The 27,976-nt window shown below is 34.6% G+C and overlaps 1 protein-coding gene across 10 annotated transcripts in view; it reads right to left on the bottom strand.

Annotated features, from left to right (window-relative positions):
* Window positions 1-27,976, bottom strand: part of TSGA10 (testis specific 10) — a 174,078-nt gene that overhangs the window by 39,053 nt on the left and 107,049 nt on the right. For 4 of the 10 annotated variants that reach the window (XR_013389368.1, XR_013389369.1, XR_013389367.1 and 1 more), the window contains exons 16-19: window positions 13,432-13,634; window positions 11,399-11,503; window positions 11,069-11,218; window positions 4,238-5,151 (exon numbers count right to left, since the gene is read on the bottom strand). Coding sequence is in view for 4 of the 10 variants with exons in the window: in XM_077915060.1 (XP_077771186.1) it covers window positions 5,127-5,151; window positions 11,069-11,218; window positions 11,399-11,503; window positions 13,432-13,634 (483 nt within the window). In the remaining 6 variants the exon portion in view is untranslated. Of the gene's footprint in view, window positions 1-4,237; window positions 5,152-11,068; window positions 11,219-11,398; window positions 11,504-13,431; window positions 13,635-27,976 lie in introns of those variants that run through there. The other 6 variants (XM_077915060.1, XM_077915057.1, XM_077915058.1 and 3 more) reach the window with 2 other exon arrangements.

The raw sequence follows: 27,976 nt of genomic DNA, 5'->3' as shown, positions 1-27,976 counted from the left end.
GATACAACATTTACAAATAAGGAAAATAAAGTTTAGAAAGTTTAACTTAATCAAGTGCACAGCTACTAAGTGTAGAGACATGATTTAAAGTCAAACAGTGGGACTCTAGAACCTATAATCTTAATCACCTATATTCTTTTTTCTTTCAATGAATATGTATCAACTGGAAACCACTGTAAGTCTATTATAGTTTGCACCATGATAAGTAAATCAGACTATTCTCTGTCCTCATGGAGCTAACAGTCTAGCAGGTATGACATGCAAACAAGATCATACAATTAGAATCCAATGAAGCACAAAAGATAAGTAAACTCAATAATAGAAGAATACATAGAACTTAGACAAGAAATCTAGTTAGACTTTCATTTTTTAAAGGAAATATTTGTTGAGCACATACTATGTGCCAGGCACTACAACAGGAACTGAGGACACAATGTTAAGCCAAACAAGAATTTTCCAGGCTGGGAGGGAGAATGGGAGAAACAAAAACAAGTGATCCAGGCAGAGGAAAGAGCATGTGCAAAGGCCAAGAGATAAAAGAGCGTAAACTGTTCCAAGTGCTGGAAGTAATTAAAAATAACTATAATATATAATTGAAATGTAGGAGGGATGAGTTATGACACTCAAGACATAAAAAAAAAGAACCAAATCAGAAAGGCCCGAGATGGCAATATTAAAGAGCTTGGACTTTCGTATAATGGCAAGTTTGGTACTCACAGAGTATGTATGTGGATGTGACTGTATTTGTGTTTTAAAACTATTTCTTTGATTATAGTGTAAAGAATGGATTAAATGGAAGTGTGACTGAAAGAAGATAAATAGGAGGCTGTTGCATTATTCTAGATTAAAGGTTATTATGGTCTGGATTACAGTGAGAAGAAAGAAAAGTAAATTCGTCCCAAAGATATTTATGAGATAGACTTGCCAGGAATTGGGGATATTCATTCATTTATTCCAGAAAAATTTATAAAATACCTAGTATGTGTCAAGTATTGTGCTAAATTCTAGCAGATATAATGATGTAGATATCATCCCTTGCCTTGATATATCTTACAGTACAGAAGGAAAGACAGATATGAGAAAAATAATTACACAAATAATTATACAACTGTCTTTTAAAGGAGAAATACTGAGTGCTTTTATAGGAGAATATGATCCAGTTAGATCAATGTTAGGAATCATAGAAATCTTGAGGAAATGACTTTTTTATTGTAGTAAATACACATAATATTTACAATTTTAACCACTTAAAATTATACAATTCAGTGGCATTAAGTGCATTTGTAATGTTGTATAGCCATTACCATTATCTTGTTCTAAAGCTTGTTTATCACCCTAAACAGAAATCCTGTCCCCACTGAGCAGTCCTTCCCCATCACCTTCTGGCAGCCACTAATCTGCTTTCAGTCTGGATTTGCCTGTTGTGGATATTTCATAAGAATGGAATCTTAAAATATGTGGTTTTATGCTTGGATTCTTTTATTTAGTTTTCAAGGGGTATTCACGTATCAGTAATTCATTCATTTTATATGAATATAACTGAGTAATATTCCATTGTAGGGTTATATCACATTCTGTTTATTCATTCATCAGTTGTTGGACATTTGGGTTCTTTCTACCTTTTGCTTATTTTGAATTAGAGCTGCTATGAATATTCATGCCCAAATATTTTTATTAATACTTTTTCAGTTCTTTTGGATATCTAGGGGTCAAATTGTTGGGTCATATGGTAGTTTTACGTTTAATTTATTGAGGAACCACAGTGGCTGTACCATTCTATATTTCCATCAGCAATGGGTTTCAATTTCTCCATGTTCTCATTGATATTTATTATTGTCTATCTTTTCTATGATAGCAATCCTAGTGCATGTGAAGTGATTGCTATTATAGTTTTTGTTTCCATTTCCCTAATAACTGAGGATGAGTATCTTTTCATGTACTTATTGACCACTGGTATACCTTCTTTGGAGAAATGCCAATTCAAGTGCCCATTTTTAAATTGAGTTGTTTTTTGTTGTCAGGTTCTGAAAATTCTTTATTTTTCTAGATACTAACACTCTTATCAGATACATGATTTGCAAATATTTTCTCCTATTATTTGGGTTATCTTTCACTTTCTCCTATTATTTGTGTCTTTTAATGTGCAAAGATATTAATTCTGAAGTCCAATTTATCTATTTGTGCTATTTGTTATTTCATATGTAAGAAATCATTGTAAAAATCTGAGATTATGAAGATTTGTCTCTCTATGTTTTCTTCAAAGAATTTTATAAGTTAGCACTTAAATTTGGGATCCCTTTTGAGTTAATTTTTGTATGTGGTGTGTAAGGGTCCAGCTACACTCTTTTGCCTATGGTTATCCAGGTGTCTCAGCATCACTGCTGAAGACAGTGTTCTTTCTCCGTTGAATGGTCTTGGCACCTTTGTCAAAAATCAATTGACTATAGATGTATGAGTTTATTTCTGGACTTTCACTTCTATTCCATTCATCCATATGTCTATCCTTATGGCAGTACTACACTATTTTGATTACTGCAGCTTTGCAGTAACTTTTGAAATTGGGAAATGTGGATCCTCCAACTTTGTTCTTGTTTCAAGATTGTTTAGGCTATTCTGAGTCCCTTGCAATTCCATATAAATTTTAAGATTGCCTTTTCCATTTCTGAAAAAAAAACCCACCATTGGATTTTGATAAGAATTATATTTAACCTGAAGATGGTGTGGGGGAATATTGCCATCTTAACAATATTAAGCTTTCTAATCCATGAATGTGGGAAATATTTTCACTTATTTAGGTTTTCTTTAATTTATTTCAGCAATATTGCATGGTAGGAAATGACACTTACGTTGACTTAATGTATGGAGTGAGAGGGGAAGGAAGTGACCTGAGATCGCATGTGGGCACAGGGCTCAGGCATCAAACATGGTAGCCGGTGACACTACCATAGAGAACAGAGGCAGAGAATGCAAGGGACAGACATTGTGGAATTTAGTTTAGGTGTATTGAATGAGACCCAGCACCTATGTGATATTTAACTTGGAGAGTTAACAGTCTTCTTTTAAAATACCCTTACTTCCGCAAGAGTGGATGCTGTATTAAATATGACATTTCAAAGCTGAGAGCCCCTTTTCGGATTTTTTTGTCATCAAGAAAATAGTATGTTTGGTATAGTTTTTGCATTGTATATTTTATTGCTTCAGGCAGTCTCTACCATATCAATAGGCTATTATATATTTATCTCAAGTGATTAGAATCTCACTTAAAAGGATATGTGTTCTTAAATATTACCATAAGAAAAAAATCCTTTCTTTGAGTCAACATAGAATACAGTTGCAGTTTCCCAGCCTTTGGATAATGTTGACCCATTCATACTTTTGCATATAATTTTCCTTTAAATATTCTATAATTAACAGCACAAGTCAAGTACAGTATACTTGTAATCAAGTATGGAAATGTTTTCTCGCATACTTCATTCCTATTCTCTCATGCTCCTCTCCCCCACATACAGCCCTCCACATACAACGTATGTTAAATGCAAATGACAGGTGACACTCAGCTCCTTGTCAGCTCTTCTAGGAGGTACATAGACTAAAATGGAATGCTGTGGTGACCTAGTGCTTAGGTCATTGCATCACCTACCAAAGGGTAATTTTGCATATTTATCAGTATATTACTTAGTGTTAGCAAGAACAACTTTTTTGTATACTATTCTCTAAAATGTTTATAAAAGGACATCTTATTTTAAATTATTCTATTTTTAGGGCAGCCTCGGTGGCGCAGCGGTTTAGTGCTGCCTACAGCCCAGGGCGTGACCCTGGAGACCCTGGATCGAGTCCCACGTCAGGCTCTCTGTATGATGCCTGCTTCTCCCTCTGCCTGTGTCTCTGCTTCTCTCTCTCTCTCTTTCTCTCTCTCTCTCTGTCTCTATGAATAAATAAAATCTTAAAAAAATATTTTAAAAAATTATTCTATTTTTAAAACGAATCTTTAATAACTGTCTTGAACTAGTTGAGTAAACCTCAAGGTTTTTAAAAATCAAACTAAAGTGAATATATAGCATGAATTCATTATAAAATATCAGAGTGCTAATGATTACACAAGACTTCAAACAGAGGACTCTCCTACTGTAGTGATACTTCATAGTAACTATATAAGATGAGAAACTGTCTAAACTTCATATGAATATTATTAATGACAGGACTTTCTTTTTAATTAAAATGGCAAGAATACAAATACCTCATATCAATCAGTAAAATACAGTAGTGTACAGGCTTTAATATCAACATTAAATCAAAGCCTATGGAAAGAAAAGGTAAAAGATTTAGGAAATTTTAGGAGGAATAAGAAAACATCACTAAACTTGTTATTCTACATTACAGACACCTGTCACGGGCAAAAAAAAAATAAAATGGCAATTAAGTTGATTGCAATACTTTAATATTTTAAAGAAAACTTATTAAAATACAGATTTTTTAAAAAAAATCTTACATTCTTAACAAATATAGCATCACCTACCTTTCTAAATATGGTAGGGGTAAACACAATTGCAGAAAATGTATATTAATTAGTGATACAATACTATGGGTTTAAAAACTCTGACAGACTCCTACTATCTGCTGTTTAAAATCAGATTATGGCCTGGAAATTATGTCAGGTTGGTTCCAAAATGGAATATTGGGTCCCAGGCCAGTATTGGTAAACTGTGCCTATTTTGGCACAACTTCTCCAGCAATGAAAGCATAAATCACAAAGAAAAAATTTAACCAACCAATTATTTGAGATATCAAGAAAGGAAAGGAAATCAGTTTTGTAAAAACACTTTTCCCTCTTTTTATAAGTTTCTTTATTTACTCGGGATAGTTAACATAACAGTGTTCAATAGTGAAGTAAGCAGATTTTACACTCACTATTATTGCATGGATAGAAAAAGCCATATGCATTTTGTTTCTATAAGTCATCTCAGATCACTGCGATATGGCACATGAGAACAGAGATTCAGAGGCACAAAGTTAATAAATACATTTAACATTGTCAAGCATTCAAAAGATAAATGCAATCATATAGCAAAAAAAAATCAGTTTGTAACTTTGACCTTTCCCAAGGATGTGAAGAATCTTTTCATGTGTCAGAAATCTCTATAGCAAAGATTCCTATGAGAGAGAAAAAAACTGCAGATTAATATATTTAATGCAGATTTCACCAATATTAAAAAATGTATTTTGACATTACTTTGGCAATACTTAAAATTTTTTCCCCAGCCTCTGTAAAGAAAAATATATACAATATATCTTTTTCATTCAGCTTTCGCAAAATTTGATACACCCATAACATGAAATAATATTCAACAATAAAAATAAATGATTGATTTTTTTCTTTAAAATTTTTTAATTTAAATTCAATTTAGTTAACATATAGTGTAGTATTAGTTTCAGGGGTGCAATTTAGTGATTGATCAGCTGCATATAACACCCAGTGCTCATTCTATCAAGTGCCCTTCTTAATGCCCATTACCCAGTGACCCCATCCCCCCATGCACTGCCCCTCCAGCAACCCTCAGTTTGTTCTCTATAGTTAAGAGTCCCTTATGATTGATACATACAACAACTTGGATGGATCTCATGGGCATTGTGCTAAATTTAAAAAGCCAGTCTCAAAATGTTACATGCTATGTGTGATTCCATTTTTATAACATTCTAAAATGACAGAATTAAAGATATGGAGAACAAATTAGTGTTTGCTAGGGAGAAGGAAGGAAGGGAGGGCTGTAACTATAAAAAGGTATCACATGAGGGGAGAAGTTCCTTGGTGCTGATGAACAATATAGTAGAGCATCTTGCTTGTAATTGTGGTATATGTGTGTTGTGTAGAAAACTGCACACACATACATATGAGTGCATATAAAAATTAATGAAATCTGAATAAGGCCTATGGCCTAGTTAATCATATTGTAGTGATATCAATTTCCTGGTTTGTAAGATATTGACATTGGGAAGTTGGGGTAAGGATATCTGGGATTGTCTGTACTATTTTTGCAACCACCTATGAGACTGTAGTATTCCCAAAATAAAAAGTATAACAAAGCAAACAAAACCGTGGTTGAAAGGAACATGCAACATCTGATCCATACAACAACCTGGATATATCTCAAATATATTGTGCTGAGTGAGAGTCAGCCACTAGAGACTATATGCATGATTCCATTTATATAGCAACCTTGAAAAGGTAAAACTATAGGGGCAGTGAACAGATCAGTAGTTGGGGAAAGTAAATTAAAGTACATTGATTATTGTCTAGATAATAGGTGGCAGTCAAAATATACCATTTAAAACTAACAGCAAAAGGTTAAGTAAGAAAAAGGGAATTAATGGCACTATTAAAATTATTAATAGAAATGTGACTAGTATAATAAATGCAGACCTTCCTGAATATCAAAAGAAATGACCAAAAGCAAAAGCCAAACTGAGAGATACAATGTCACATGATAAACACAGTTAACATAATATAACAGAGTTGAGACCAAATTTCACAATCATATCAATAATGTGAAAAAATTTAACTCATTCATTATTTCAAAATGGCTCATAAAGCAAAACTTAAATCCATACTATAAATGAGAAAGATACTTAAAATGCAGTGACTCAGAAAAGCTAAAAATTAAGAGATGGACAAAGATTTGCAAGGCAGATGGAGACAGTAAGTACATGCAACTCTAATACTAAACAAAGTAGACATAGACACCCAGCCCTTCCCACCTTCAAAAAATTAAATGCATCAGTAAAGCACACTTCATAAAATCCACATCCCACAATGAAGATACAACAGTTCAGAATATCCATGCAACAAATAAAACACTAAACCACCTACATAAAACAAAATTTATAGGAGATATAAAAAGAAATAAAATAATAATAATAGGAGATTTTTAAGCATCATTCTTAGTAAAACAGATCAAGTGAACAAAACTTAAGCAACGAAAAGGACCCCTGGATGGCTCAGTGGTTGAGCTTCTGCCTTTGGCTCAGGGTGTGATCCTGCAGTTCCTGTATTGAGTCCCACATAGGGCGCCCTAGAGGAAGCCTACTTCTCCCTCTTCCTATGTCTCTGCCTCTCTCTGTGTATATCTCATGAATAGATAAATAAAACATTTTTTAAAAAATTAAGCAATGACATAAAAAACTAAATGAAAGCAAAAAGGTAAATCTTTTAGAAATCTATACACATATTTCTTTTCTTTTTTTATACATATATTTCTGATAAGAGAGAATATATCTTCTCTGATGCACATAAACTATCCACAAAAACTGAACATGTGTTGAAGTACAAAGAAAACATAGGTATTTTCCACAAAAAAATATTATAAACAATACTCTCTAAACACAATGCAATAACACTATAAATTTAAAAATGAAATGGAAACACAAAAAGTTCTTCTTACTGAAAATTATAAGACTTTTCTATCAAATAACTCTTAGGTAAAAGTGAAAACATAAATAGAAATTACAGAATTTCTAAAAAATCATCATAATGAAAACACTACATATCAGAATCTGTGGGATATATTTTAAAGCAATGATCACTGGAAAATTCATAGAAATAAATACTTACATCAATAAAAATTAAAGAATGGCAATAAATGAGTTAAATTCCTAACTTAATATACTAAGGGGAAAAATAACAAAGTAAATAAAGCATAGGAAGGAAATAATATAAACAAAACCAGAAATTAATAAGATAAAGAAAAATAAATCAATAAGTCAAAATGCTTGTTCTTCGTAGCAATGAACAAAGTAAACAATTCACTAGCTAAGGTAACCAAGAAACAGAAGAGGAAAGCACATATACACAATTTAAAAATGACTATGGGATATGACTATTGATGCAGAGGAAATTTTAAAATTCATAAGATACAGCATTGGTTACTTCTGTGCAAAGAAATTTAAAAACTTAGAAAGAGGCAGTTAAGTGTTTTGTGGCTCAGTTGGTTAAGTGTCTGCCTTTGGCTCAGGTCAAGATTCCAGGGTCCTGGGATAGAGCCCCACACTGGGCTCCCTGCTCAACAGGGAGTCTGCTTCTCCCTCTTCCTCTCCCCTGCTAGTACATGCTTTCTCTCTCTCTCAAATAAATAAATAAAATCTTTAAAAAAAAACTCTAAAAGAAATAATTTTTAGACAGAGATAGAAAGCCTAAAACAATTTTTAAAAAACCAGAAAAATTTAACAAGGAAGTATACCTCACAAAAAAGAAGAACCAAGGCTGTGTGGTTTCACAGGTGAACCCAACCAAACCCTTAGAGATTAGATAATCACAAACTACATAAATTGTTTCAAAACATAGTAAATTAAAAACTCTCAAATTCCTTTTTTGCAGCATATATAACATTGATATCTAAACTTGCTAAGAGAGTACAAAGAAAAAAATTATAGGCCAATATCACTTGTGAATATTGATACACAAATCTAAAATAAAATATAAGTGAACATTAAGAATAGAATACACTAAGACCAAGTAAGGTTTATACCATAAATTCAAAGATGGTTCAATATCTGAAAACCTTTTCATATAATTCACATATTAATAGTTCTTTTTTATATTAATAGTTCTAAAGGGAAAAACCTTATCTCTATAGATGCTGAAAAAGCCCTTGAAAAAATTAAACACTCATTCCTAATAAATCTTGATAGTATAAAAATGGATAGATATAATAAAACATTTATATCTCAGTCCTAAAGCCAGCATCTTACTTTTATTTGACAAACCCTAGAGGCATTCCACTTAAGGTCAGAATCAAAACAAGGATGCCTATTTTCTCCACTACTATTTATCATTATTCTGAAGATATCAGCTATTGCAATTAACTAGACAATGCAATTCGAGAGATAAAAAAAGGAGAAGAAATAAAATGATCTGTTTTTTGCAGGTGACATGATAATATATCTGGACTCCCCTAAAGAATCTATGCCAAAACTTAATGAAAGAATAAAAAAATTTTAGCAAGGGCAGCCCTGGTGGCTCAGCGGTTTAGCGCCACCTTCAGTCCAGGGCGTGGTCCTGGAGACCGGGATGGAGTCCCACATTGGGCTCCCTGCATGGAGCCTGCTTCTCCCTCTGCCTATGTCTCTGCCTCTCTCTCTCTCTCTCTCTCTGTCTCTCATGAATAAATAAATAAAATCTTTTAAAAAAATTCTAGCAAGATAACATGATGATAAATTAACATGCAAAAAGAGTATTTTTTGAAGATAAAATGGGGAGAATAACCTAAAGATAAAATATTTAGGAATAAACTTAAGAATGTTCAAAAACTGATAAAAAGAAAACTACAACTCATTCTTGAATGACACAAAGTGACTGAAAAAATGGAAAAACATCTCTCTTTTTTGGGTTAGGACAGCTCAACATTACTAAGATGTCAGTTATCCCCAAGTTAATTTATAAATTGAATGTGATGCTAATAAAAATTCCAACAGGCTTTTTAAGATGGAGCTAGACAAGCTGACCCTAAATTTTATGTGGAAAATAAACTCACATGAAAATAAGCAAATACTTAAAAGTAAGAGCTCTTATAGGCACTAGCCTATTGGTATGCTGGAACTGGCTCACAGCTGATTGTAAATTTCAGGAATTTTGTGACCTGGTGGTTAAACCAGCATGGTACTTTGAAACTCTGCAATGTATGTATAGAATGTATAGAATCGTGTAATCACTGTATTACATACCTGAGACTAGGATAACAATGTATGTCAACTACACTTCAATAAAGAAGAAAGAAACAAGTAAACTAACTGGCCAGGAAACTGGCCACAGTGGACAGTTTACACCAATGAAATTGATAAATGCTACAAATAAGGGCTTTTCCCTCCCCTTCTTTGAAGAGCCAGTTTACCAGCCATCAGAATAGTCCTAAAAAATAAAATATGGAGCCTTTGTAATGTAAAGGAATATGGGGAACATGAGATGGAAGGCATTCAGGAGAAAATAACAATTGTCTATTACTTTTTGCAGAGTTTTGACTTTAAAAGTATATGAATCTACATATTCAAAAATACAACTAAATCAAGGAAAAAACTAGGAAGGGGAAAATAAAAATGGAAGCAAATTGAAGTAAAGGAATCTAATGTTATTTTAAATGCATATCATAATCACAGCAAAAGGGGAAAAAAGAAATTAATCCAAGTAATTTATAAACTTAGTATTTGACTATATACCTTCAAGATTTGGGCAAAGTAGTGCACAGGAATTACAAATGGATCATGAACTTTTAAGTGGTCTGTTTAATGTAGTGACATAGGTGGAGAAATTTTGAAGCTATTTTAAATGTATTCTGGGTAACTATGTGCATACTGTTGATAAACATGTTGATGTTGAACCAGGGTTCTCACTGTAGAAGAAAGAACACACAAATACAAAATGGAAAAAGGGAAGGAGCAAATCTGGGAGGATAGTTAGGAACTGGAGATACTGGTTATGTTTTAAAAATGTGTATATGCGTGTGTGTGCATGCACCTGTGTGCAAGGAGAGAGAGGGAACATATGCAAAAATGTGAGTACATAAGACAGCAGTTGTCTCTAACACAGAGAAAACAAATGGGGTAAAACTTTAACAACATTGAGTATGGGTAAAAGGTATACAGTCGTTTTCTGCATTAGTTTATTTTTATAACTTCTTTTAAGTTTGAATTTATTTCCAAATATAAATGCTTTTACAAAATTTGTGACATATAGGACTACATCTAAAATATTTTCCTCTGAAAAATAAACTATGTCCCTAAAGCATATTATGGTACTATAATAATTAATCAATATTTTACTAATGAAAGCATATGGAAAATTTAAGTTTTAGAATAAAGTCAGATTTTAAAAATATAATTTATGTAAATATTAGAATAAAGATCTTTCATTTTAGAAAATTTATATAAAACCAATGATTAAAATATTTTATGTCTACATACATTATCATGTGATTGTGTTTAAATAGCACTATTAATGATAAATTAATTTGAACTTACTCCCTCAAATATTCACTGTACATTGCTATATGGTCCCCAGAGAATGGATCTTTGAACTACTTACTCTTCTAATGATCGATCTAGGCCTCGGTCAGGAGATCGATGGTGAGTACGTTCTGGTGAATGACATTTTGTATTTGGCTTTATTGTAGAACTCATATGATAAGCAGTACTTGAGTAATTCTGGCGGCGAAGTTCTTGTACAGCCCTCTCTCTGAAGCAAAATAGTGAGGCTTTTAAACTTTATATCCAGTGATATTATTAATACTGTCATAAAACTGTAGTTCGGTTCATACTTTAAAAGCTAAGCATCATGAAATTACCAGAATCTGTTGTTGTTATCTAAAAAACAATGCCTTCCAGATTTCCAAACATTGCATAAAGACAAACTTACCTTTCAAAGCGTTCCGTCCCTAGTTGTCGTTTGGTAATGTCTAAATCGGCTTCCAATTGTGTTACAACATTTCTGAACTGGGCCACGTCTCTACTCTGGATGGCCCTGTATAAAAAAGTGTGACAGTTGATTAAATTTAAAATATGGCTAGGACTTCTAGAGTACATTAAACCATGTTGGCCATGGTTCCTCAGCTGGAACAAAGCCAAACTGTGATTTTTATGGTTGTATTAGTACATCTAAAATATGCCAATTTTGAAAGTAGTCTGCTTGAAAAGACTAAGCTGTCCCAGTCCCATTCAATTAGTTAAACCTTATCTGTTTCCCTATGTTTAGATGGGATAATATTACCTATTATCTATCTATATTATCTATTTTTAAAGTACTCTAAGGTATTATATGCAAAGTAGTATTATAACCAAATAATCAACATTATGATTAGTCCTATTATATATATCTATGAAATCAACCAAGTGTGTGGTTTTTTTGTTTTGTTTTGTTTTGTTTTATTCATGAGAGACACACAGAGAGAGAGGTAGAGACATAGGCAGACAGAAGGAGAAGCAGGGAGCCTGACACGGGACTCGATCCCGGGACTCCAGGATCATGCGCTGGGCTGAAGGCAAACACTCAATCACTGAGTCACCCAGGCGTCCCAAACCAAGTGTTTTGTATATACTTATAATGAAATTTGATTCATGCAATTTATAATGAAATTTGATGTACAAACTGTTAAAAATGTAATATGTCTTCAATTTAACAGGATCCTCCTTAGGGACAAACAATGCCTCAGAAACCCTGTGATAAGGCACATTATCATAAGGAGGATGATGAAAGCAATGAATGCTGCTTGCACAGAACATTCTATCCTCTTTGCTTGCCTTCAGGACAGTCCTGTTGACTGCTGAAATCTAAACTTTATAGAGATTAAGAACACAAAAGTTTATTATGCTTACCAGTTCTAAATGATTGTACTTACCAACCAGTCTAAAACACAATGTACCCCTAAAGGTGGGGGGCGGGGAGGTTGGGCATATCTCATTAGGGTAGATTTCCACCTAACAGCTTGAACAAGTGATCCTGCAAAACCAGTTGAAAATATTACAAAATCCCAGCTACAGTGACTAAAAAGAATGACTCACAGCTGCCATAACCTGAAAACAGTTTCTCAAGGAAACTGGCCTTGGCTTTGTAGCCTTTGCTCAGTCAGGTGCTCCCAGGAATGACTAATTCCTGAGACCATGATTCCTATCCTTCCCCAGGTCCCATGATCAGATGGGAGGGCAGAGTTGAAGCTGGTGTTATAGATGGGACACATAACAACAGAGGCTAATAGTCCCCATCAGTTTTTGTGAGAGGTCACCAAATTTAATAATAAAACATTCACTATTCAGGCAGGCATTTCTGCCCAACCTTCTAGCCAATGGTCTTATAGTAAGATGATAATGGTGCTAGGGATACTTAAAAAAACAAAACCAAAATCAGTGTCCTAAGGGTCTTTAGTATTCTATGGGAGTTCTTCCAGGTACCCAATATATACTTAAAGGTATATAAGGAAATACTCTGAGACAAGTCTAAAGTAGGCAGCAATACCAGGTGGGTCCATAAACAGAAAAATTACTCTGGTTTCGGAAGTGCTTAATTTTTTTCCAAAAACTTGCTGTAATATTTCTAAAAGGTAGTATTTTAGGTCAGATATTTTATTATATCCAAAGCTCTGATGGTTAAATTTAACCATCAACAAAGATGGTTAACTTAAAAAAATTTTTTTTTTGGTTAACTTAAATTTAACTATCATCTTTGTTGATGGTTAAATTTAAGTTTAGGTAAATTTAGATAAACATTAATAGAAATGAGTACTATATCTTGGGCAAATCCCAATATTTCTGGTCCTCAGTTTAATGAATGGCAAAAGATGGGCACTAAATTGTCTAAATTCCAGCTTTAAAATTCTACTAACCTATAAAATTCTACTAACCTATCAACAATTTTAAAAATATGACTTTATGCTATTATATTGCTAATCAACTCACATTTTATTTTCTGCCAAACAAAGGTGTTCTTTAAGAAGCTGAATTTCAGATTCTTTTTCTTGAAGCGCTATCTGAGACTGATATTCTTTGTCTCGATTGGCCACCAGCAAAGCTTCTAGATTCTGCATGGAGATTCTCTCATTTGTCATCTGACTCCTGAGGAGTTCTATTTCAGAGCGAGCAGAATCTAACTCATTCTCCATCTGTACGATAATAGGAAGATATCTATATTTATTCCCATTCATTGAACTGATCTATTATCAGAGACTCATGAATTTCTGTATTATGTTATAAACCAACAACCTCTTTTAATTTCTTAATTAGAAATTATGTCCTTCTTACCAAACACACATATACACACAGTATCACTTTCTCCAACTCTCTAATCATATCAAAAATTCATTAATTTAAGACTTATTAATAATTCCAAACTGTAAACAACTTCCATTTCTATCATTAATATTTCTTTATATATTTCTGCAAGACTGACATGACTTCTGCTTTGTCCTGAGTTAGGTGAGTTACAAACACCTAACTACCTTATAGAATATTATTGTACTTCATAGTTAAGGAAGATAAGGAATAAAATCATATTCCCTCTCTTGCATAAACCTGTGGTAAGCTTAATTTTTTGAAAGTTATCTTAGCCTCAAAAACGCTCTCTAAGCCAAATGTTTTTTCAAAAGGAGGATATTGCTATTTAGGAAAAAAAAGTATTCTTTATATCATAATTACACATTATAATAAGTTCTACATGTATTTAAAAAGTTAGACATGAAAAAAATAAAATTCTAAGAAAAGAGAATTTAATAAAAATGAAATTACTGGGGTAGGAGTGAGCACATAGGGGAAGAACTGTCTAGACTAGATACAGTTAAAAATGATATATAACCAAATAAACTTATCAATAGTCAATGTAAACCTAAATTTACAAGGAAACAACTGAAAGAATATAAACTCAGTTTGCATGATGACAAGTAGTAATTACACTTGTGGTGAGCACAGCCTCATGTAGAACCTTGTTGAATCAATACATTGTACACTTGAAACTAATGCAACATTGTGGGTAAACTATACTCAAGTTTTTAAAAATTATTTATTTATTCTTAAAGATTTTATTTATTTATTCATGAGAGACACACAGAGAGAGAATGGCAGAGACAAAGGCAGAGGGAGAAGCAGGCTTTATGCAGGGAGCCCAACATCGATCCCGGGTCTTCAGGATCACAACCTTGGGCCAAAGACGGTGCTAAACTGCTCAGCCACCCGTGCTGCCCAAAAAATAAATTTTTAAAGAAACTCAATAAATACAATGGTTAAATCTTACTATCAAAAGGAACCCATATGAATTGATGAGAAATATGAACTAATGGTACAAACAGAAGATTTACAAAATACAACTCATTAGTAAACATACAGGGAAAAAAATTACCCCTACTAATACTTAAATGAATACAAATGAACCAAGATGTTCTTTTATTCCAGGATTTCTTTATCTTGACACTACTGACCTTTTGGGTTGGATAATTATTTGGTCGAGGAACGTGTCTTATGCATTATAGGATATATGCTCTACTCATTAGAGATCAATAGCATCCTCCTACCCCATTTGGGACAATCAAAAATGTCTCCAGGGTGCCTTGGTGGCTCAGTCAGTTAAGTGTCTGATTTCATCTCAGGTCACCATTTTAGGGTTCTGGGATCAGAGCCCTGTGTCATGCTCCGTGCTCAGCAGGGAGTCAGCTTCTCTCTCTCTCTCTCTCTCTCTCTTCTGCCCCTCCCCCCACTTGTGCATGCTCTCTCTCTCTCAAATAAATAAATAAATAATCTTTAAAAAAACAAGTCTCTAGGCATTGCTAAATGGCCACATGGAAGCAAAATCTCTTTCACCTGAACCATGGTTATAGTTTATCAGATTGGCAAATTTCTTAGGGCATATTAACATTAAAATAAGCAAAGTAATTTCATACACTCTGCCAGCAGGAATACAAAATGGAGCATCACTTTTTTTGGCAATAGCTTTATTGGATTATGAATTACATACCACACAACTCACCCACTTAAAGGTACAATTCAACTGGGTTTTTTTTTTTGTTTCTTTTTATTTAAATTCCAGTTAGTTAACACATAGTGAATATTAGTTTCAAGAGTAGAATTTAGTGATATATCACTTACATACAACACCCAGTACTCATCACAAATGCCCTCCTTAATACCCATCACTCATTTATACCATCTCCTGTCCACCTGCTCTCCAGCAACCCTTAGTTTGTTCTCTGTAGTTAAGAGTCTCTTCTATGGTTCTCCCTCTCTTCTTTTTCTTTTCCCTTGTTCATCTGTTTTGTTTCTTAAATTCCACATAGGAGTAAAATCATATCATATTTGTCCTTCTCAAATTGACTTATATTTAGCTTAGCATAATACACTCTAGCTCCATCCACATCATTACAAATGGCAAGATTTTGTTCTCTTTTATGGCTGAGAAATAATGATGCAGAAAAAGTATTTGACAAAACACAACATCCTTTCTTGATAAACACCCTCCACAAAGCAGGGATAGAGGAAACATACCTCAACATCATAAAGGCCATATATGAAAGACCCACAGCTAATATCATCCTCCATGGGGAAAAACAGAGCTTTCCCCCTAAGGTCAGGAACACGACAGGGATGTCCACGCTCACCACTGTTGTTCAACATAGTACTGGAAATCCTTGCCTCAGCAATCAGACAACAAAGAAATAAAAGGCATCCAAATCAGCAAAGAGGAAGTCAAACTTTTGTTCTTTGCAGAAGACATGATATCTATATAGAAAACCCAAAGACTCCACCAAAAAATTGCTAGAACTAATACAGGAATTCACTAAAGTCATAGGATATAAAAATCTGTTGCATTTCTATACATCAACAACAAAACAGCAGGAAGAGAAATCAAGGAAGCGATCCCATTTACCACTGCACCCAAAGCCATAAGATAACTAGGAATAAACCTAACCAAAAGTAAAAGATCTGTACTCTGAAAACTATAGAAAACTTATGAAAGAAATTGAAGACGACACAAAGAAATAGAAGAATATCCCATGCTCATGGATTGGAAGAGCAAATTTTGTTAAAATGTCTAACTATCCAAAACAATCTACACATTTCATGCAATCTCTATCAAAATACCACCAGCATTTTTCACAGAGCTAGAGCTAACAATCCTAAAATTTGCATGAAACCACAAAATATCCCGAAGAGCAAAGCAATCTTGAAAAAGAAAAGTAAATCTAGAGCCATCACAGTTCTAGACTTTAAGCTATATTACAAAGCTGTAGTCATCAAGATAGAATGGTACTGGCACAAAGACCCATAGATCAATGGAAAAGGATAGGAAACCCAGAAATGGATCCACAACTACATGGTTAACTAATCTTTGACAAAGCAGGAAAGACTACTCAATGGAAAAAAGTCTCTTCAACAAACGGTGTTGGAAAAATTGAGGAAATCTTCTTAATCTCTTTTTTCTTCTGTGGCTTATGCTTTTGATGTAGATCTAAAAAAGCATTACCTGGGCAGCCTGGGTGGCTCAGTGGTTTAGCGCTGCCTTCAGCCCAGGGCATGATCCTGGAGACCCAGGATCGAGTCCCACGTCAGGCTCCCTGCATGGAGCCTGCTTCTCCCTCTGCCTGTGTCTCTGCCTCTCTCTCTCTCATGAATAAATAAATAAAATCTTAAAAAAAAAAAAAGAAAGCATTATCTAACCCAAGGTCACAAATATTTACTTCTATGTTTTCTCATTAAGAGTTTTGTAATTTTAGCTCTTATATACAGGCCTATAACCCACTTTAATTACTGCATATGGTATGTGATAAGAATCCAACTTCATTCTTTTCCATGTAGATGTATTGTATTGGCATCGATTTTTTGAAAACCATTTGACTACAAATTTAAGAGTTTATTTCTGGATTCTCAATTATGTTCCACTGGCTTGTATGTCTTTTTTTCATGCTGATATTACACTATATGGATTACTGTACTTCTATAGCCAGTTTTGAAATTGGGAAGTGTTGTTAGTTCTGATTTTGTTCTTTTTCAAGATTGTTTTGGCTACTCTGGGTCACTTGAGCTTGCATATTAATTTTACATCATCTTGGCAATTTCTACAAAGAAACCAACTTCTTCTGATAGGCATTATATTGGATCTATAGATCAATTTGGGGTTGTGTTGCCCTTTAACAATGTTCAGTCTTCTAATCCATGAATACAGGATGTCTTTCTATTTACTTAGGTCTTTAAAAAAAATTTAACAATGTTTTCTAGTTTTGTAAAGCACAAGTTTTGCACTTCCTTTTTATTTATTTAATTTTTCCTTATTTCATATTTATTATTATTTTATTATTATTATTATTATTATTATTATTATTATTATTATTATATCCATATAGGGGAAAGGAGAGAAAATGAGTAGGAAATATCAGAAAGGCTGACAGAACATGAGAGACTCCTAACTCTGGGAAATGAACAAGGGGTAGTGGAAGGAGAGGTGGGTGGGGGGATGGGGTGACTTGGTGACGGGCACTGAGGGGGGCACTTGATAGGATGAGCACTGGGTGTTATACTCTATGTTGGCAAATTTGAACTCCAATAAAAAAAATATACAAAAAATAAAAATAAAAATAAATAAAAATTAGAGCTACCCTATGACCCAGCAATTGCACTGCTGGGGAGTTACCCCAAAGATACAGATGCTTGAAAGACCAAGACACCTGCACCCCAATGTTTATAGCAGCAATGTCCACAGTGGCCAATCTGTGGAAGGAGCTTTGGTGTCCACTGAAAGATGAATGGATAAAGAAGATGTGGTATATATATATATATATACAATGGAATATTACTGAAGCATTAGAAACAATGAATATTTTTTATTTATTTTATTTAAATTCAATTTGCCAACATATAGTATAACACCCAGTGCACTTCTTTTGTTAAATTTATACCTAAGTATTTTATCTCCTCTTGGTGCAATCCCTTTGGATGCAATCCCATTTGATGGAATTGTTTTATTTTCATTTTTGGATTGTTCATTGCTAATACATAGAGATATAACTGATTATTGTATATTGATCTTGTGCTGTAACCTTAATGAACTTATGTATTAATTTAGGTTTTTTTTTAGCATATCCCCTAGGATTTTCCATATCCAAGATAATGTCATCTATGAATAAAGATAGTTTTTCTTCTTTATCGATCTGAATGTCTTTTATTTCTTTTTTACTTTAAATTGCTCAGGCGAGAACCTCTAGTAAAAATGTTGAACAGAAGAGACGAAGAGAGCATTTTTATCTTGTTACTGATAAGAAAGGGGAAAACATTCAATCAGTATTCCAACATTAAGTATGATGTTAACTCAGGGATTTTCATAGATGGTAAAGTTCCCATCTTTTTTTTTTTTTTAAGATTTTATTTATTTATCCATGAGAGACACACAGAGAGAGGCAGAGGGAGAGCAGGCTCCCTACAGAATGCCTGATGTGGTACTCAATCCCTGGACCTGGGATCACTCCCTGAGCTGAAGGTAAACGCTCAACCACTGAGCCACCCAGGAGTCCCAGTAAAGTTCCCGTCTATTCCTAGTTTATATTGTTTTTATCACAAAATGGTGCTGGATTTTGTCAAATGCTTTTTCTGCATCTATTGAGGTGATCATTGGTTTTTATTCCTTATTCTAATGATACGATATATTTCATAATTGGATTTCAGGCATTAGAACAACCTTGCATTCTGGGGATACATCCACTTGATCATGGTAAAAATTCATTTTATATTGTTAGATTCAGTTTTCTAATATTTCCTTGAGGATTTTTCATCTAAATACATAAGGATATTGATTCACAGTTTTCTTATGCTATCTTTGGTTTGGGCATCAGGGTAATACTGGCTTCATTGGGGAACATTCTCTTTCATTTTTGAAAGAGCTTGTGAAAATGTGTATCAATTTATCTTTAAACATTGGAAATATTTACAACTAAAGCCACCTGGGCCTCAACTTATCTGTATGAGAATTTTAAAATCACTAACTCAATCTCTTTACTCATTAAAGATATATTTTCTATTTTTCCTTGTTAGTTTCACTATTTTCTTTCTGGGAATTTATTGACTTAACCCAAGTTATATAATTTTTGGCATTTAGTTTCTCATAATATTCCTTCAGAATCTTTAATTTTTTGTAAGATTGGTAGTAGCATCCCCCTTTTCATTCCTGTTTTTAGTAATTTGACTTCTCTCTTTCTCTCCGACTAGCTAAAGTTTTACCGATTTTGTTGATATTGTGAAAGACCAACCTTTTGGGGTTTTTTTTTTATGTTCTCTATTGTTTTCCCATTTTGTTTTTATTAATTCCTGTACTAAGCTTTGTAATTTCTTTCTTTCCTCTTACTTTAGGTTTAGTTTGCTTCTCTTTTTCCAGTGTCATAAGTGAAAGATTAGGTTAGTGATTTAAGATCTTTTAAAAAAATATACAGACATTTACAGCTATTATTTCCATGTAACTACTGATTGAACTGGCATCTTATAAATTTTGGTACATTGTGTTTTCATTTTCCTTAACCTCAGAGTATTCTCTTCTTCTTTGATGCACTGGTATTGGGGAGTGTGTTGTTCAATTTCCATATACCTCTGAATTTCCCAAATTTTCTTCTTTTATTGATTCCTAACAATTGCATTCTGGTGGGAGAATATACTCTGTGTGATTTGAATCCTTTTAAATGTGTTAAGACTTGTTTTATGGCCTAACATATGGTATATCCTAGAGGATAATTCATGTACAATTGAGAAAACTATGTATTCTACTGTTGTTTGGTAGAGTGCTTTATAGATACCTGTTAACCTTAGTTTGATTTTTGTTTTGTTGGAGTTTTCTATTTCTTTGTTGATGTTCTATTTACTTTCTTCCTTATTGAGAGTGATGTATCAAAGTTTCCAACTATTATTGTTGAACTGCTTATTTCCAGATAAATACAGAAATATTATTCCTATATAGTTCTATTTCCTTCTCTCTTTAGTGCTATAAGCATTTTACATGTTACATCTATATGTCACAAGTACAATTATATATTGTTATAATTATCACCTTTTAATTATCTTTTAAATAATATGATAGGAAAAAACCCAGTAAGTATATATAGACCAACATAGCAGATAAAGGAATTAAAGTAGCTATTCTAAACATTTTAGTTCAAGTATTTATAGTACATATTTAAAAAATATAAGTACATATTTTAGTTCAAAGAAGTAAAGAAATCCATTTTTGGGGGGTTTAGTTTGGTTCCCATCAAATTTTTACTTAAATTCTGTAAAGTTAATGTTTCTGGTGAAAATTCTCTGTTCCTTTCTAGTCTTTGTTGCTTTGGCTTTCTTTTCCACTCAAAGAGGCCCCTTTAATATTTCTTGCAGGGCTGGTTTAATGGTCACAAACTCCTTTACCTTTTATTTGTCTGGGAAACTCTTTATCTCCCCTTCTGTTCTGAATGATAGCTTGCTGGATAAAATATTTTTGGCTACATATTTTTCTCATTAGCATGTTGAATATATATCATGCACTCTCTTCTGGTGCGCCAAGTTTCTGTGGTCAGATCTGCTACAAAGCTAATCTGTCTTCCCTTGTAAATTAAGAACTCCACCCCCCCCCCACCTTGCTGCCCCCAAGATTCTTTCCTTGTTTGTGTATTTTGTGAATTTGACTATGATATGTGGGCCAGCTTTTGTTGAATTTGATGCGAGTTCTCCGTGCCTCCTGGATTTTGATGTCTGTTTACTTCCCCAGATTAGGGAAGTTTTCAGCTATAATTTACTCACAAACTTTCTGCCCCCTTTTCCCTTTCTTCTTTTTCTGAGATTCCTATGACACAAATATTATGCTTTAAGGAGTCACTGAGTCTCTAAGTCTACATTCACGATTCTTTCCCTCTTCTTTTCAGCTTTATTATTTTCTGTAATTTTATCTTCTATATCACGGATTTATTCCTCTGCTTCAATCCTCATTGTCACTGTATCCAGTTGGTTTTGCATCCCAGTTATAGAATTTTTAAAAACTTTGGCTTGAATAGTTTTTAATTCTTTTATCTCCACAGTAAGGGATTCTCTAGTGTCTTCTATGCTTTTCTCAAGCCCAGCTAATACTCTTATGATTGTTGTTTTAAATCCTGGTTCAGGCATCTTATATCTGTTTTGATTAAATCCCTGGACATTACTTCTTGTTCTTTCTTTTGGGGTGAATTCCTCCATCCTGTCATTTTGTCTAGATCCCTGTTTTTTTTGTGTGTGTGTGTTTGTTAGGAAAGACTGCTATATTCCTGCTCCTGAGAGTATGGCTATATTAAGAAGAGGTCCTATATGTCTTAGGCCTGTTGCATGTTGGCTATTCTTTCTCTCAGGTAAGTCCTCTGCAGTTTCTTCTTGCCTGCAGTGGAGGGTGTTTGGACCTTGTCCACTATGTGGCAAGTTTTAACTGGGTGTGTTTTGGTCTTTTTGTTAAAAGACACTAGATCCTATTTTCCCTAGAACTGATGCTTTTCAGCACTCTATCACCAGTAGACTTGGTATGTGCAAGGAGTTTGTGCTGGTCTTTTGGAGGAGAGGCCTGCTGGGCTGATTCCCCTAGTGGAGATGCACCTGCAGGGCGCAGAGGGGTGGGGCTTGGTGTAAGCGTCTCCAGCCTCCACTGGGGAGTACTGTGTTGCTCACTGAAGCTGGTCAGTGCTGATGGGGGGTGGGGGGGAGAGGGGCAAAGTGGCATGGCTCCCCCACTCTTCTCCCTGGAGGGGGTAATTTGCACCTATCACTCTTTCAGGAAGCTCTTATAGAAGAGCAAACAATCTCCCCTCTTGTGTCCCCAGCTTTCATCAGATCACTGCCTTCAGCCTGTTTGCAATGTATCTGCCTTCCAAGCAACACAGTACTCCTGTGTTTTATCTCAGAAGAACAGCTGGGTATCAAAACTCCAAATTTTAGGGGCCCCTGTGGCATGGCCCCTCACTGATCCTCTGGGGGAGGGTCTTGTCATGCTGTGGCTGGTGCTGGTTTGCCACAGAAAAGATTCATATGACTACACATTAGCATGACCATGCAGTGGTTTGGAGTTTATGGTAAATCAGAGCAAAAAGCTAGCACCAGGGCACCTGGGTGGCTCAGTGGTTGAGCATCTGCCTTTGACTCAGGTCATGATCCCGAGGTCCTGGGATCTCCCTCTGCCTATGTCTCTGCCTCTCTCTCTCTCTCTCTCTCTCTGTATGTGTGTGTCTCTCTCATGAATAAATAAATAAAATCTTAAAAAAAAAAAAAAAAAAGCTAGCACCAACATTTGCTGTCCTAAGCCAGTTTCTTTGTTCCTATGCTAGTAAACAGGGCAGCACATTGGTGCCTGCCAGCCCTTTTGTTCCTGGAGAGGCCATGCCACCACTCCCAAATGCATTCCAAGAAGAGGAACTGTTTCTCCCTGTGGGACCCAGGGGATCCTCAGACCACACTGCCTGCTCCCAGGCCTCTGCCCTCCTTCCTCACTGGAGCACCACTAAGCCCACCAGTCATGACTGTGGCAATGACATGGACTTCTAAACTTCAGACTTGAGCTCCACTGCTTGACAAAAACTTGTGGTAGGCAGCCCCTCTCCTTTTCCTAGTCAATAATTTTGAGGAATAGTTTTTCTTGTGCAATCCCCTGTATGCTGCTTTCACTCTTTCTCTCTTACTCCTCTCTCCATGATTAGGGCTCCCACCCTTCTGCAGCACCTGCAGTTTTTTCTCCCCCAAATCAATTCTCTGCAACTCCTACCTGCCACAATGTGGCCATTTTTCTACCTCTAGATATGCAGTTTGTTCTCCCAGTCCTCAGATCAATTTCTTGGGTGATCAGAATGATTTGATATTTATCTAGCTGTGTTCAAGAGGTGAGGCAAGCATAAGGTCCCTCTACTCCTCCACCATCTTAACTCTAAAGGAAACTATGTCTAAAGAAGTAAAGGAATGTATAATGACAATGTCTCATCAATAGAGATTAATAATAAGAATAGAGAAATTATAAACTGTTCTTAAAGATGGCTTCTTTTGCTTGCTATATTTACCTACAGATGAGTCACACTTTCTTATTTCTTTGAGAGTCAAATTCTTGTTGTTGAAAACTGGACATTTAAGATACTATAACAACTCATAATACTGATCCTCCCCACATTAGGGCTTATTGTGGTCTTCCTTTCCTTTTCCTTCCCCTTCCCTTCCCTTCTCTTCTCTTTCTCTCTTTTTCATTCTTCCTTCCTTGTCTTCTTCCATCTTTCCTTTCTCCCTTCCTTCCTCTGGACAGTTTCCATGAAATCTATTTCCCTTGCAGTGTATAGCATCTGATATTATTCCTCAGGGTATATGCATGATTACACTGACTCATTTACCATCAGCATGTTCATAATCTCTCTAAATCATTCTCTTGGGATGACAATGGATTTAGCCAGGCTATCTTTAACTGTCTCTGTCTCTGATCTTCTTGTTAAGTTTCTAGTTGGTCTGTCTCTGTTGGTATCATCTACATGTTAGCCTCCATTATTTACTAACTCCTCTATTGATTGGACAATGGCCTAGGGTTACAAATTGTATTACAGTCTGATCGAATTAAATTTGGACTCCTTTGCAAAGCATTTGGGATGTCTTTAAGGCTTGCTCTGACTCCAGAAGGGGCCTCTTAACTATCACTTTCCATGGTTCTTTATTAAACTTCTAAGTAGCCTATTGTTTTGCTTCTTGTTATCATGAAGTTACTAGTTTCCTTTTTTAAAAAAATGTATTGCATAACTAATTGTTGAAATATTTAGAATAAATTGGATAATACAACAGCCATCCTCTTGCTCCTTCATGGAATCCATGTGAATCTGTGCTACACAACTTTTATATGCCTCATTGGACTGATCCCAGTGGAATTTTATCTTTTAGCCTTTACACTCCAGTAATATTTTCTCTTCTATTTGGCAGGACAACAACATTTGCCATATCGACTTCTAAAAGTGGTAGGCCTTGGAGCCACAGCAGTAGCACATGTGTATCTTCTTGCCATGCTTTCCAAGTGATGACATTCCCTTTATCATCTCAGTTCTGTGGCTGAGATCAAAAAGAAGCCTTTTCTGCTACATCATGCTCAGAAGCTTCTGCCCAGCAGAGTACCACTGATTTCTTAATTGTGTATCATACCTTTCTGAAAGCTCTCTGGCTATATATGCCCAAATTCCCACTTCTGGGAACATCTTAATAATATAATGCAAAATGTGATAAAAGTTTTATATAATAAAATGATTACCATATTGTTTTATATACAAATTAAAAATCTGAAAATTTTACTGTTCAGCAATAGGGAAGTAGTGAAAAGTAGAATTATCAATTTAATATGCTACTATTGCAAATATGTAAAAAAACACAAAAATCTGGCTAGGAAAAGAGAAGAGCTAGAAGGAAATACAACAAAATATTTATAACAGGAGAATAATTCTCATTCCAGTTTTAGGTTCTAAAATCCACTGTAGTCTAAGATGATGATTACACTTTAAAAAATCTATTGTTTCATTAAAAATTATATGAGATTCTTCAAAGCACTTTTCATATTATCTTAAGGAAATCATCCATAACACAAGTATTAATTAAAGAACAATAAAGAAAGAATATTTGGAATTCATATTATTAATATTCCTCTTGAGAAGAGTAATATAAGAGACAGATATACTATATTTATTTGAAAAATAGAAAACTAAGACCTGGGTGAATGGGTATGGTATAAATGTCCAGAGTTGGGGAACATCCTCAAAAAGATGTGACTACCAATTGATCTATGAGCTGGACTTAGACACTCAAAGACTCTTCACCCCCTCTCCTGTCTTGAAATGTGGGTCCCACTTGCCTCTCAATACTCCCAGAGGCTGCTCCAAGTACATAGCCTTGATATACTGATAGACTGTTGAAACACCTACACAGTATACATGACTGAACCCAGTGAGGGCCTCTTTATAAACATTTAAGATTTGATAAGTGAGTGTAAGAATCCATTCATCTTGCTGCTGTCCAAGACAAGTCTCATATGTAAGTTCCGTTTGCCTAATAAAACCTCCACTTACCAACTTGGAGTGGCTTATCTTTCTTTTTTGTCTCTTCCTGCCCTCTGAGTACAAGGACTATTTTCAAATTATACCTAGGAAGCTCCCAGGAGGATTGTGAACCAACATTCAGTAAGTAAAATTTTTTTAATGAAGAAAACTAAGACTGTAAAAGATTCTAAAATTCCTTATTGTAGTGCTTTAATTAATTTCACTGGAGAATGAAAATGGAAATACAGATCTTTCCTCCTTAACCTCTACTTTCTCATTTAAAATTATCTGAGTGATTCCAGGAATGCAAGGCTGGGTCATATTAAAAAATCAATCAGTATAATCAATTATAATAACAGGCTAAAGGAAAAAGAACCTTGGGATCCCTGGGTGGCGCAGCAGTTTGGCGCCTGCCTTTGGCCCAGGGCGCGATCCTGGAGACCCGGGATCGAATCCCACGTCGGGCTCCCAGTGCATGGAGCCTGCTTCTCCCTCTGCCTGTGTCTCTGCCTCTCTCTCTCTCTCTGTGACTATCATAAATAAAAAAAAAAAAAAAAAGAACCTTTACATTAAGTGATGCAGAAAAAGTATTTGACAAAAATTTAATTCTCATTCATAATAAAAACTCTCAGAAATATAAGAAGAGAGAGAAACTTCCCCAACTTGATAAAAAGCATCCAAAAAATTTTACAGAATTTTTTTCTACATAATAGTATGCTAAATGGTGGTAGATTGACTGCTTTTCCCCTAAGATTAGAATAAAGAAAGAACTTTCACCACTCTTATTCAACGTAACACTGAAGTACTAACTGGTGTAATAAGGCAAGAAATGGCATACAGATCGATCATGAAGAAATAAAATCCTTATCTTCAAATAACATGCTTGTCTACATAGAAAATTTCACAGAATCTGCAGAAAAACTTCTAGACCTGGTAAGTGAGTTCCGCAAGGTCACAGATATGATAAACATTCAAAAATCAATAATTCTATATACTTGCAATGAACATATTTATGGCAAAATTAAAACTACAAAATCATTTACAGTAACTAAAAAAAAGAAGGGGAAATATTTTGTATTTTGCAGTTGTAAATCTGATAAAACAGGTACAGAACTTACATACTGAAAACTACACAATGCTGATAAAAGAAATCAAAGAAGATCTAAATAAGACATACCATATTCATGGATTGGAAGCCTCAATATAGTAAGGATGTCAATTCTTCCCAGGTTTAATGTCATTCCTATCAAAACCCCAGCAAGATTTTTTGTGAAAATAAGTAGACTATTCTAAAATGTATATGGAAAGGCATGGAGACTAAATAGGTAAGACAATTTTGAAAAGGCAGGCTAAAGTGAATAAAATCAGTCTGAGTTAAAGACTTATTATATGGCTATGGTAATAAAAACTGTGTGGTATGAGGGCAAAGATAGACATAAAACAAATGTAAAAGAATATAAAACCAAGAAACGGACCCTCTCATATATGTCCAAATGATTTTTCACAAATGTAAAGAATCAATTTGAAGGAGATGGGAGCACTTTTTCAACAAATGGTACTGAAACAATTGGAGACCCATAGGCAAAAAAATGAAGCTTGATGTAAACTTCATACCTTATGTAGCAACTAATTCAAAATGGATCATGGCATTAAATGTGAAACATAAAACTATAATATTTTTAGAATAAAACCTAGGAAAAATCTTTGGGACTGAGAGTTAAGCAAACTTAGACTTTAGACTTAAAGCCAAAAACACAAGCCATAAAAGAAACTGAGAAACTGCAAATCATCTAAACTTAAACTTTTGCTCTGAGAAAGATCCTGATAAGATGAAAACACAAATTACATAGTGGGAGAAAATACCTGCAAACCACATATCTGATAAAGGACCAGTATCTAAGATACATAAAGAATGCATAATCCTCAAGATTAAAAAAGAAAACAATTCAATGAGAACATGGGCAAAAGATACAAGGACATGTTTCACCAAAGAAATATATATGGCAAATAATCATATAAAAATATGTTCTATTTCATTAATTTAGGGAAATGCAACTAGACACTGATATCACACTATACACATATCAGAATGGTTAAAATAAAAAATAGTGACACCACTAAATGTGGACAAAGAGGTGGAAAAACTGATCACTCACACATTGTTGGTGGGAATGCACTACGGTATAGACTCTTGGGAAAATAGTTTGGCACTTTCTTTTTTTTTTTTTTTTTTTTTTTTTAAATTTATTTATGATAGTCATCAGAGAGAGAGAGAGAGAGAGAGAGAGAGGCAGAGACACAGGCAGAGGGAGAAGCAGGCTCCATGCACCGGGAGCCCGACGTGGGATTCGATCCCGGGTCTCCAGGATCACGCCCTGGGCCAAAGGCAGGCGCCAAACCACTGCGCCACCCAGGGATCCCCCAAACCACTGCGCCACCCAGGGATCCCA

This window comes from Canis aureus, chromosome 11 (genome assembly GCF_053574225.1).
Source record: "Canis aureus isolate CA01 chromosome 11, VMU_Caureus_v.1.0, whole genome shotgun sequence".
In the NCBI taxonomy this organism is placed as follows: domain Eukaryota; kingdom Metazoa; phylum Chordata; class Mammalia; order Carnivora; family Canidae; genus Canis; species Canis aureus.
This window is presented reverse-complemented; position numbering and strand designations above follow the sequence as displayed.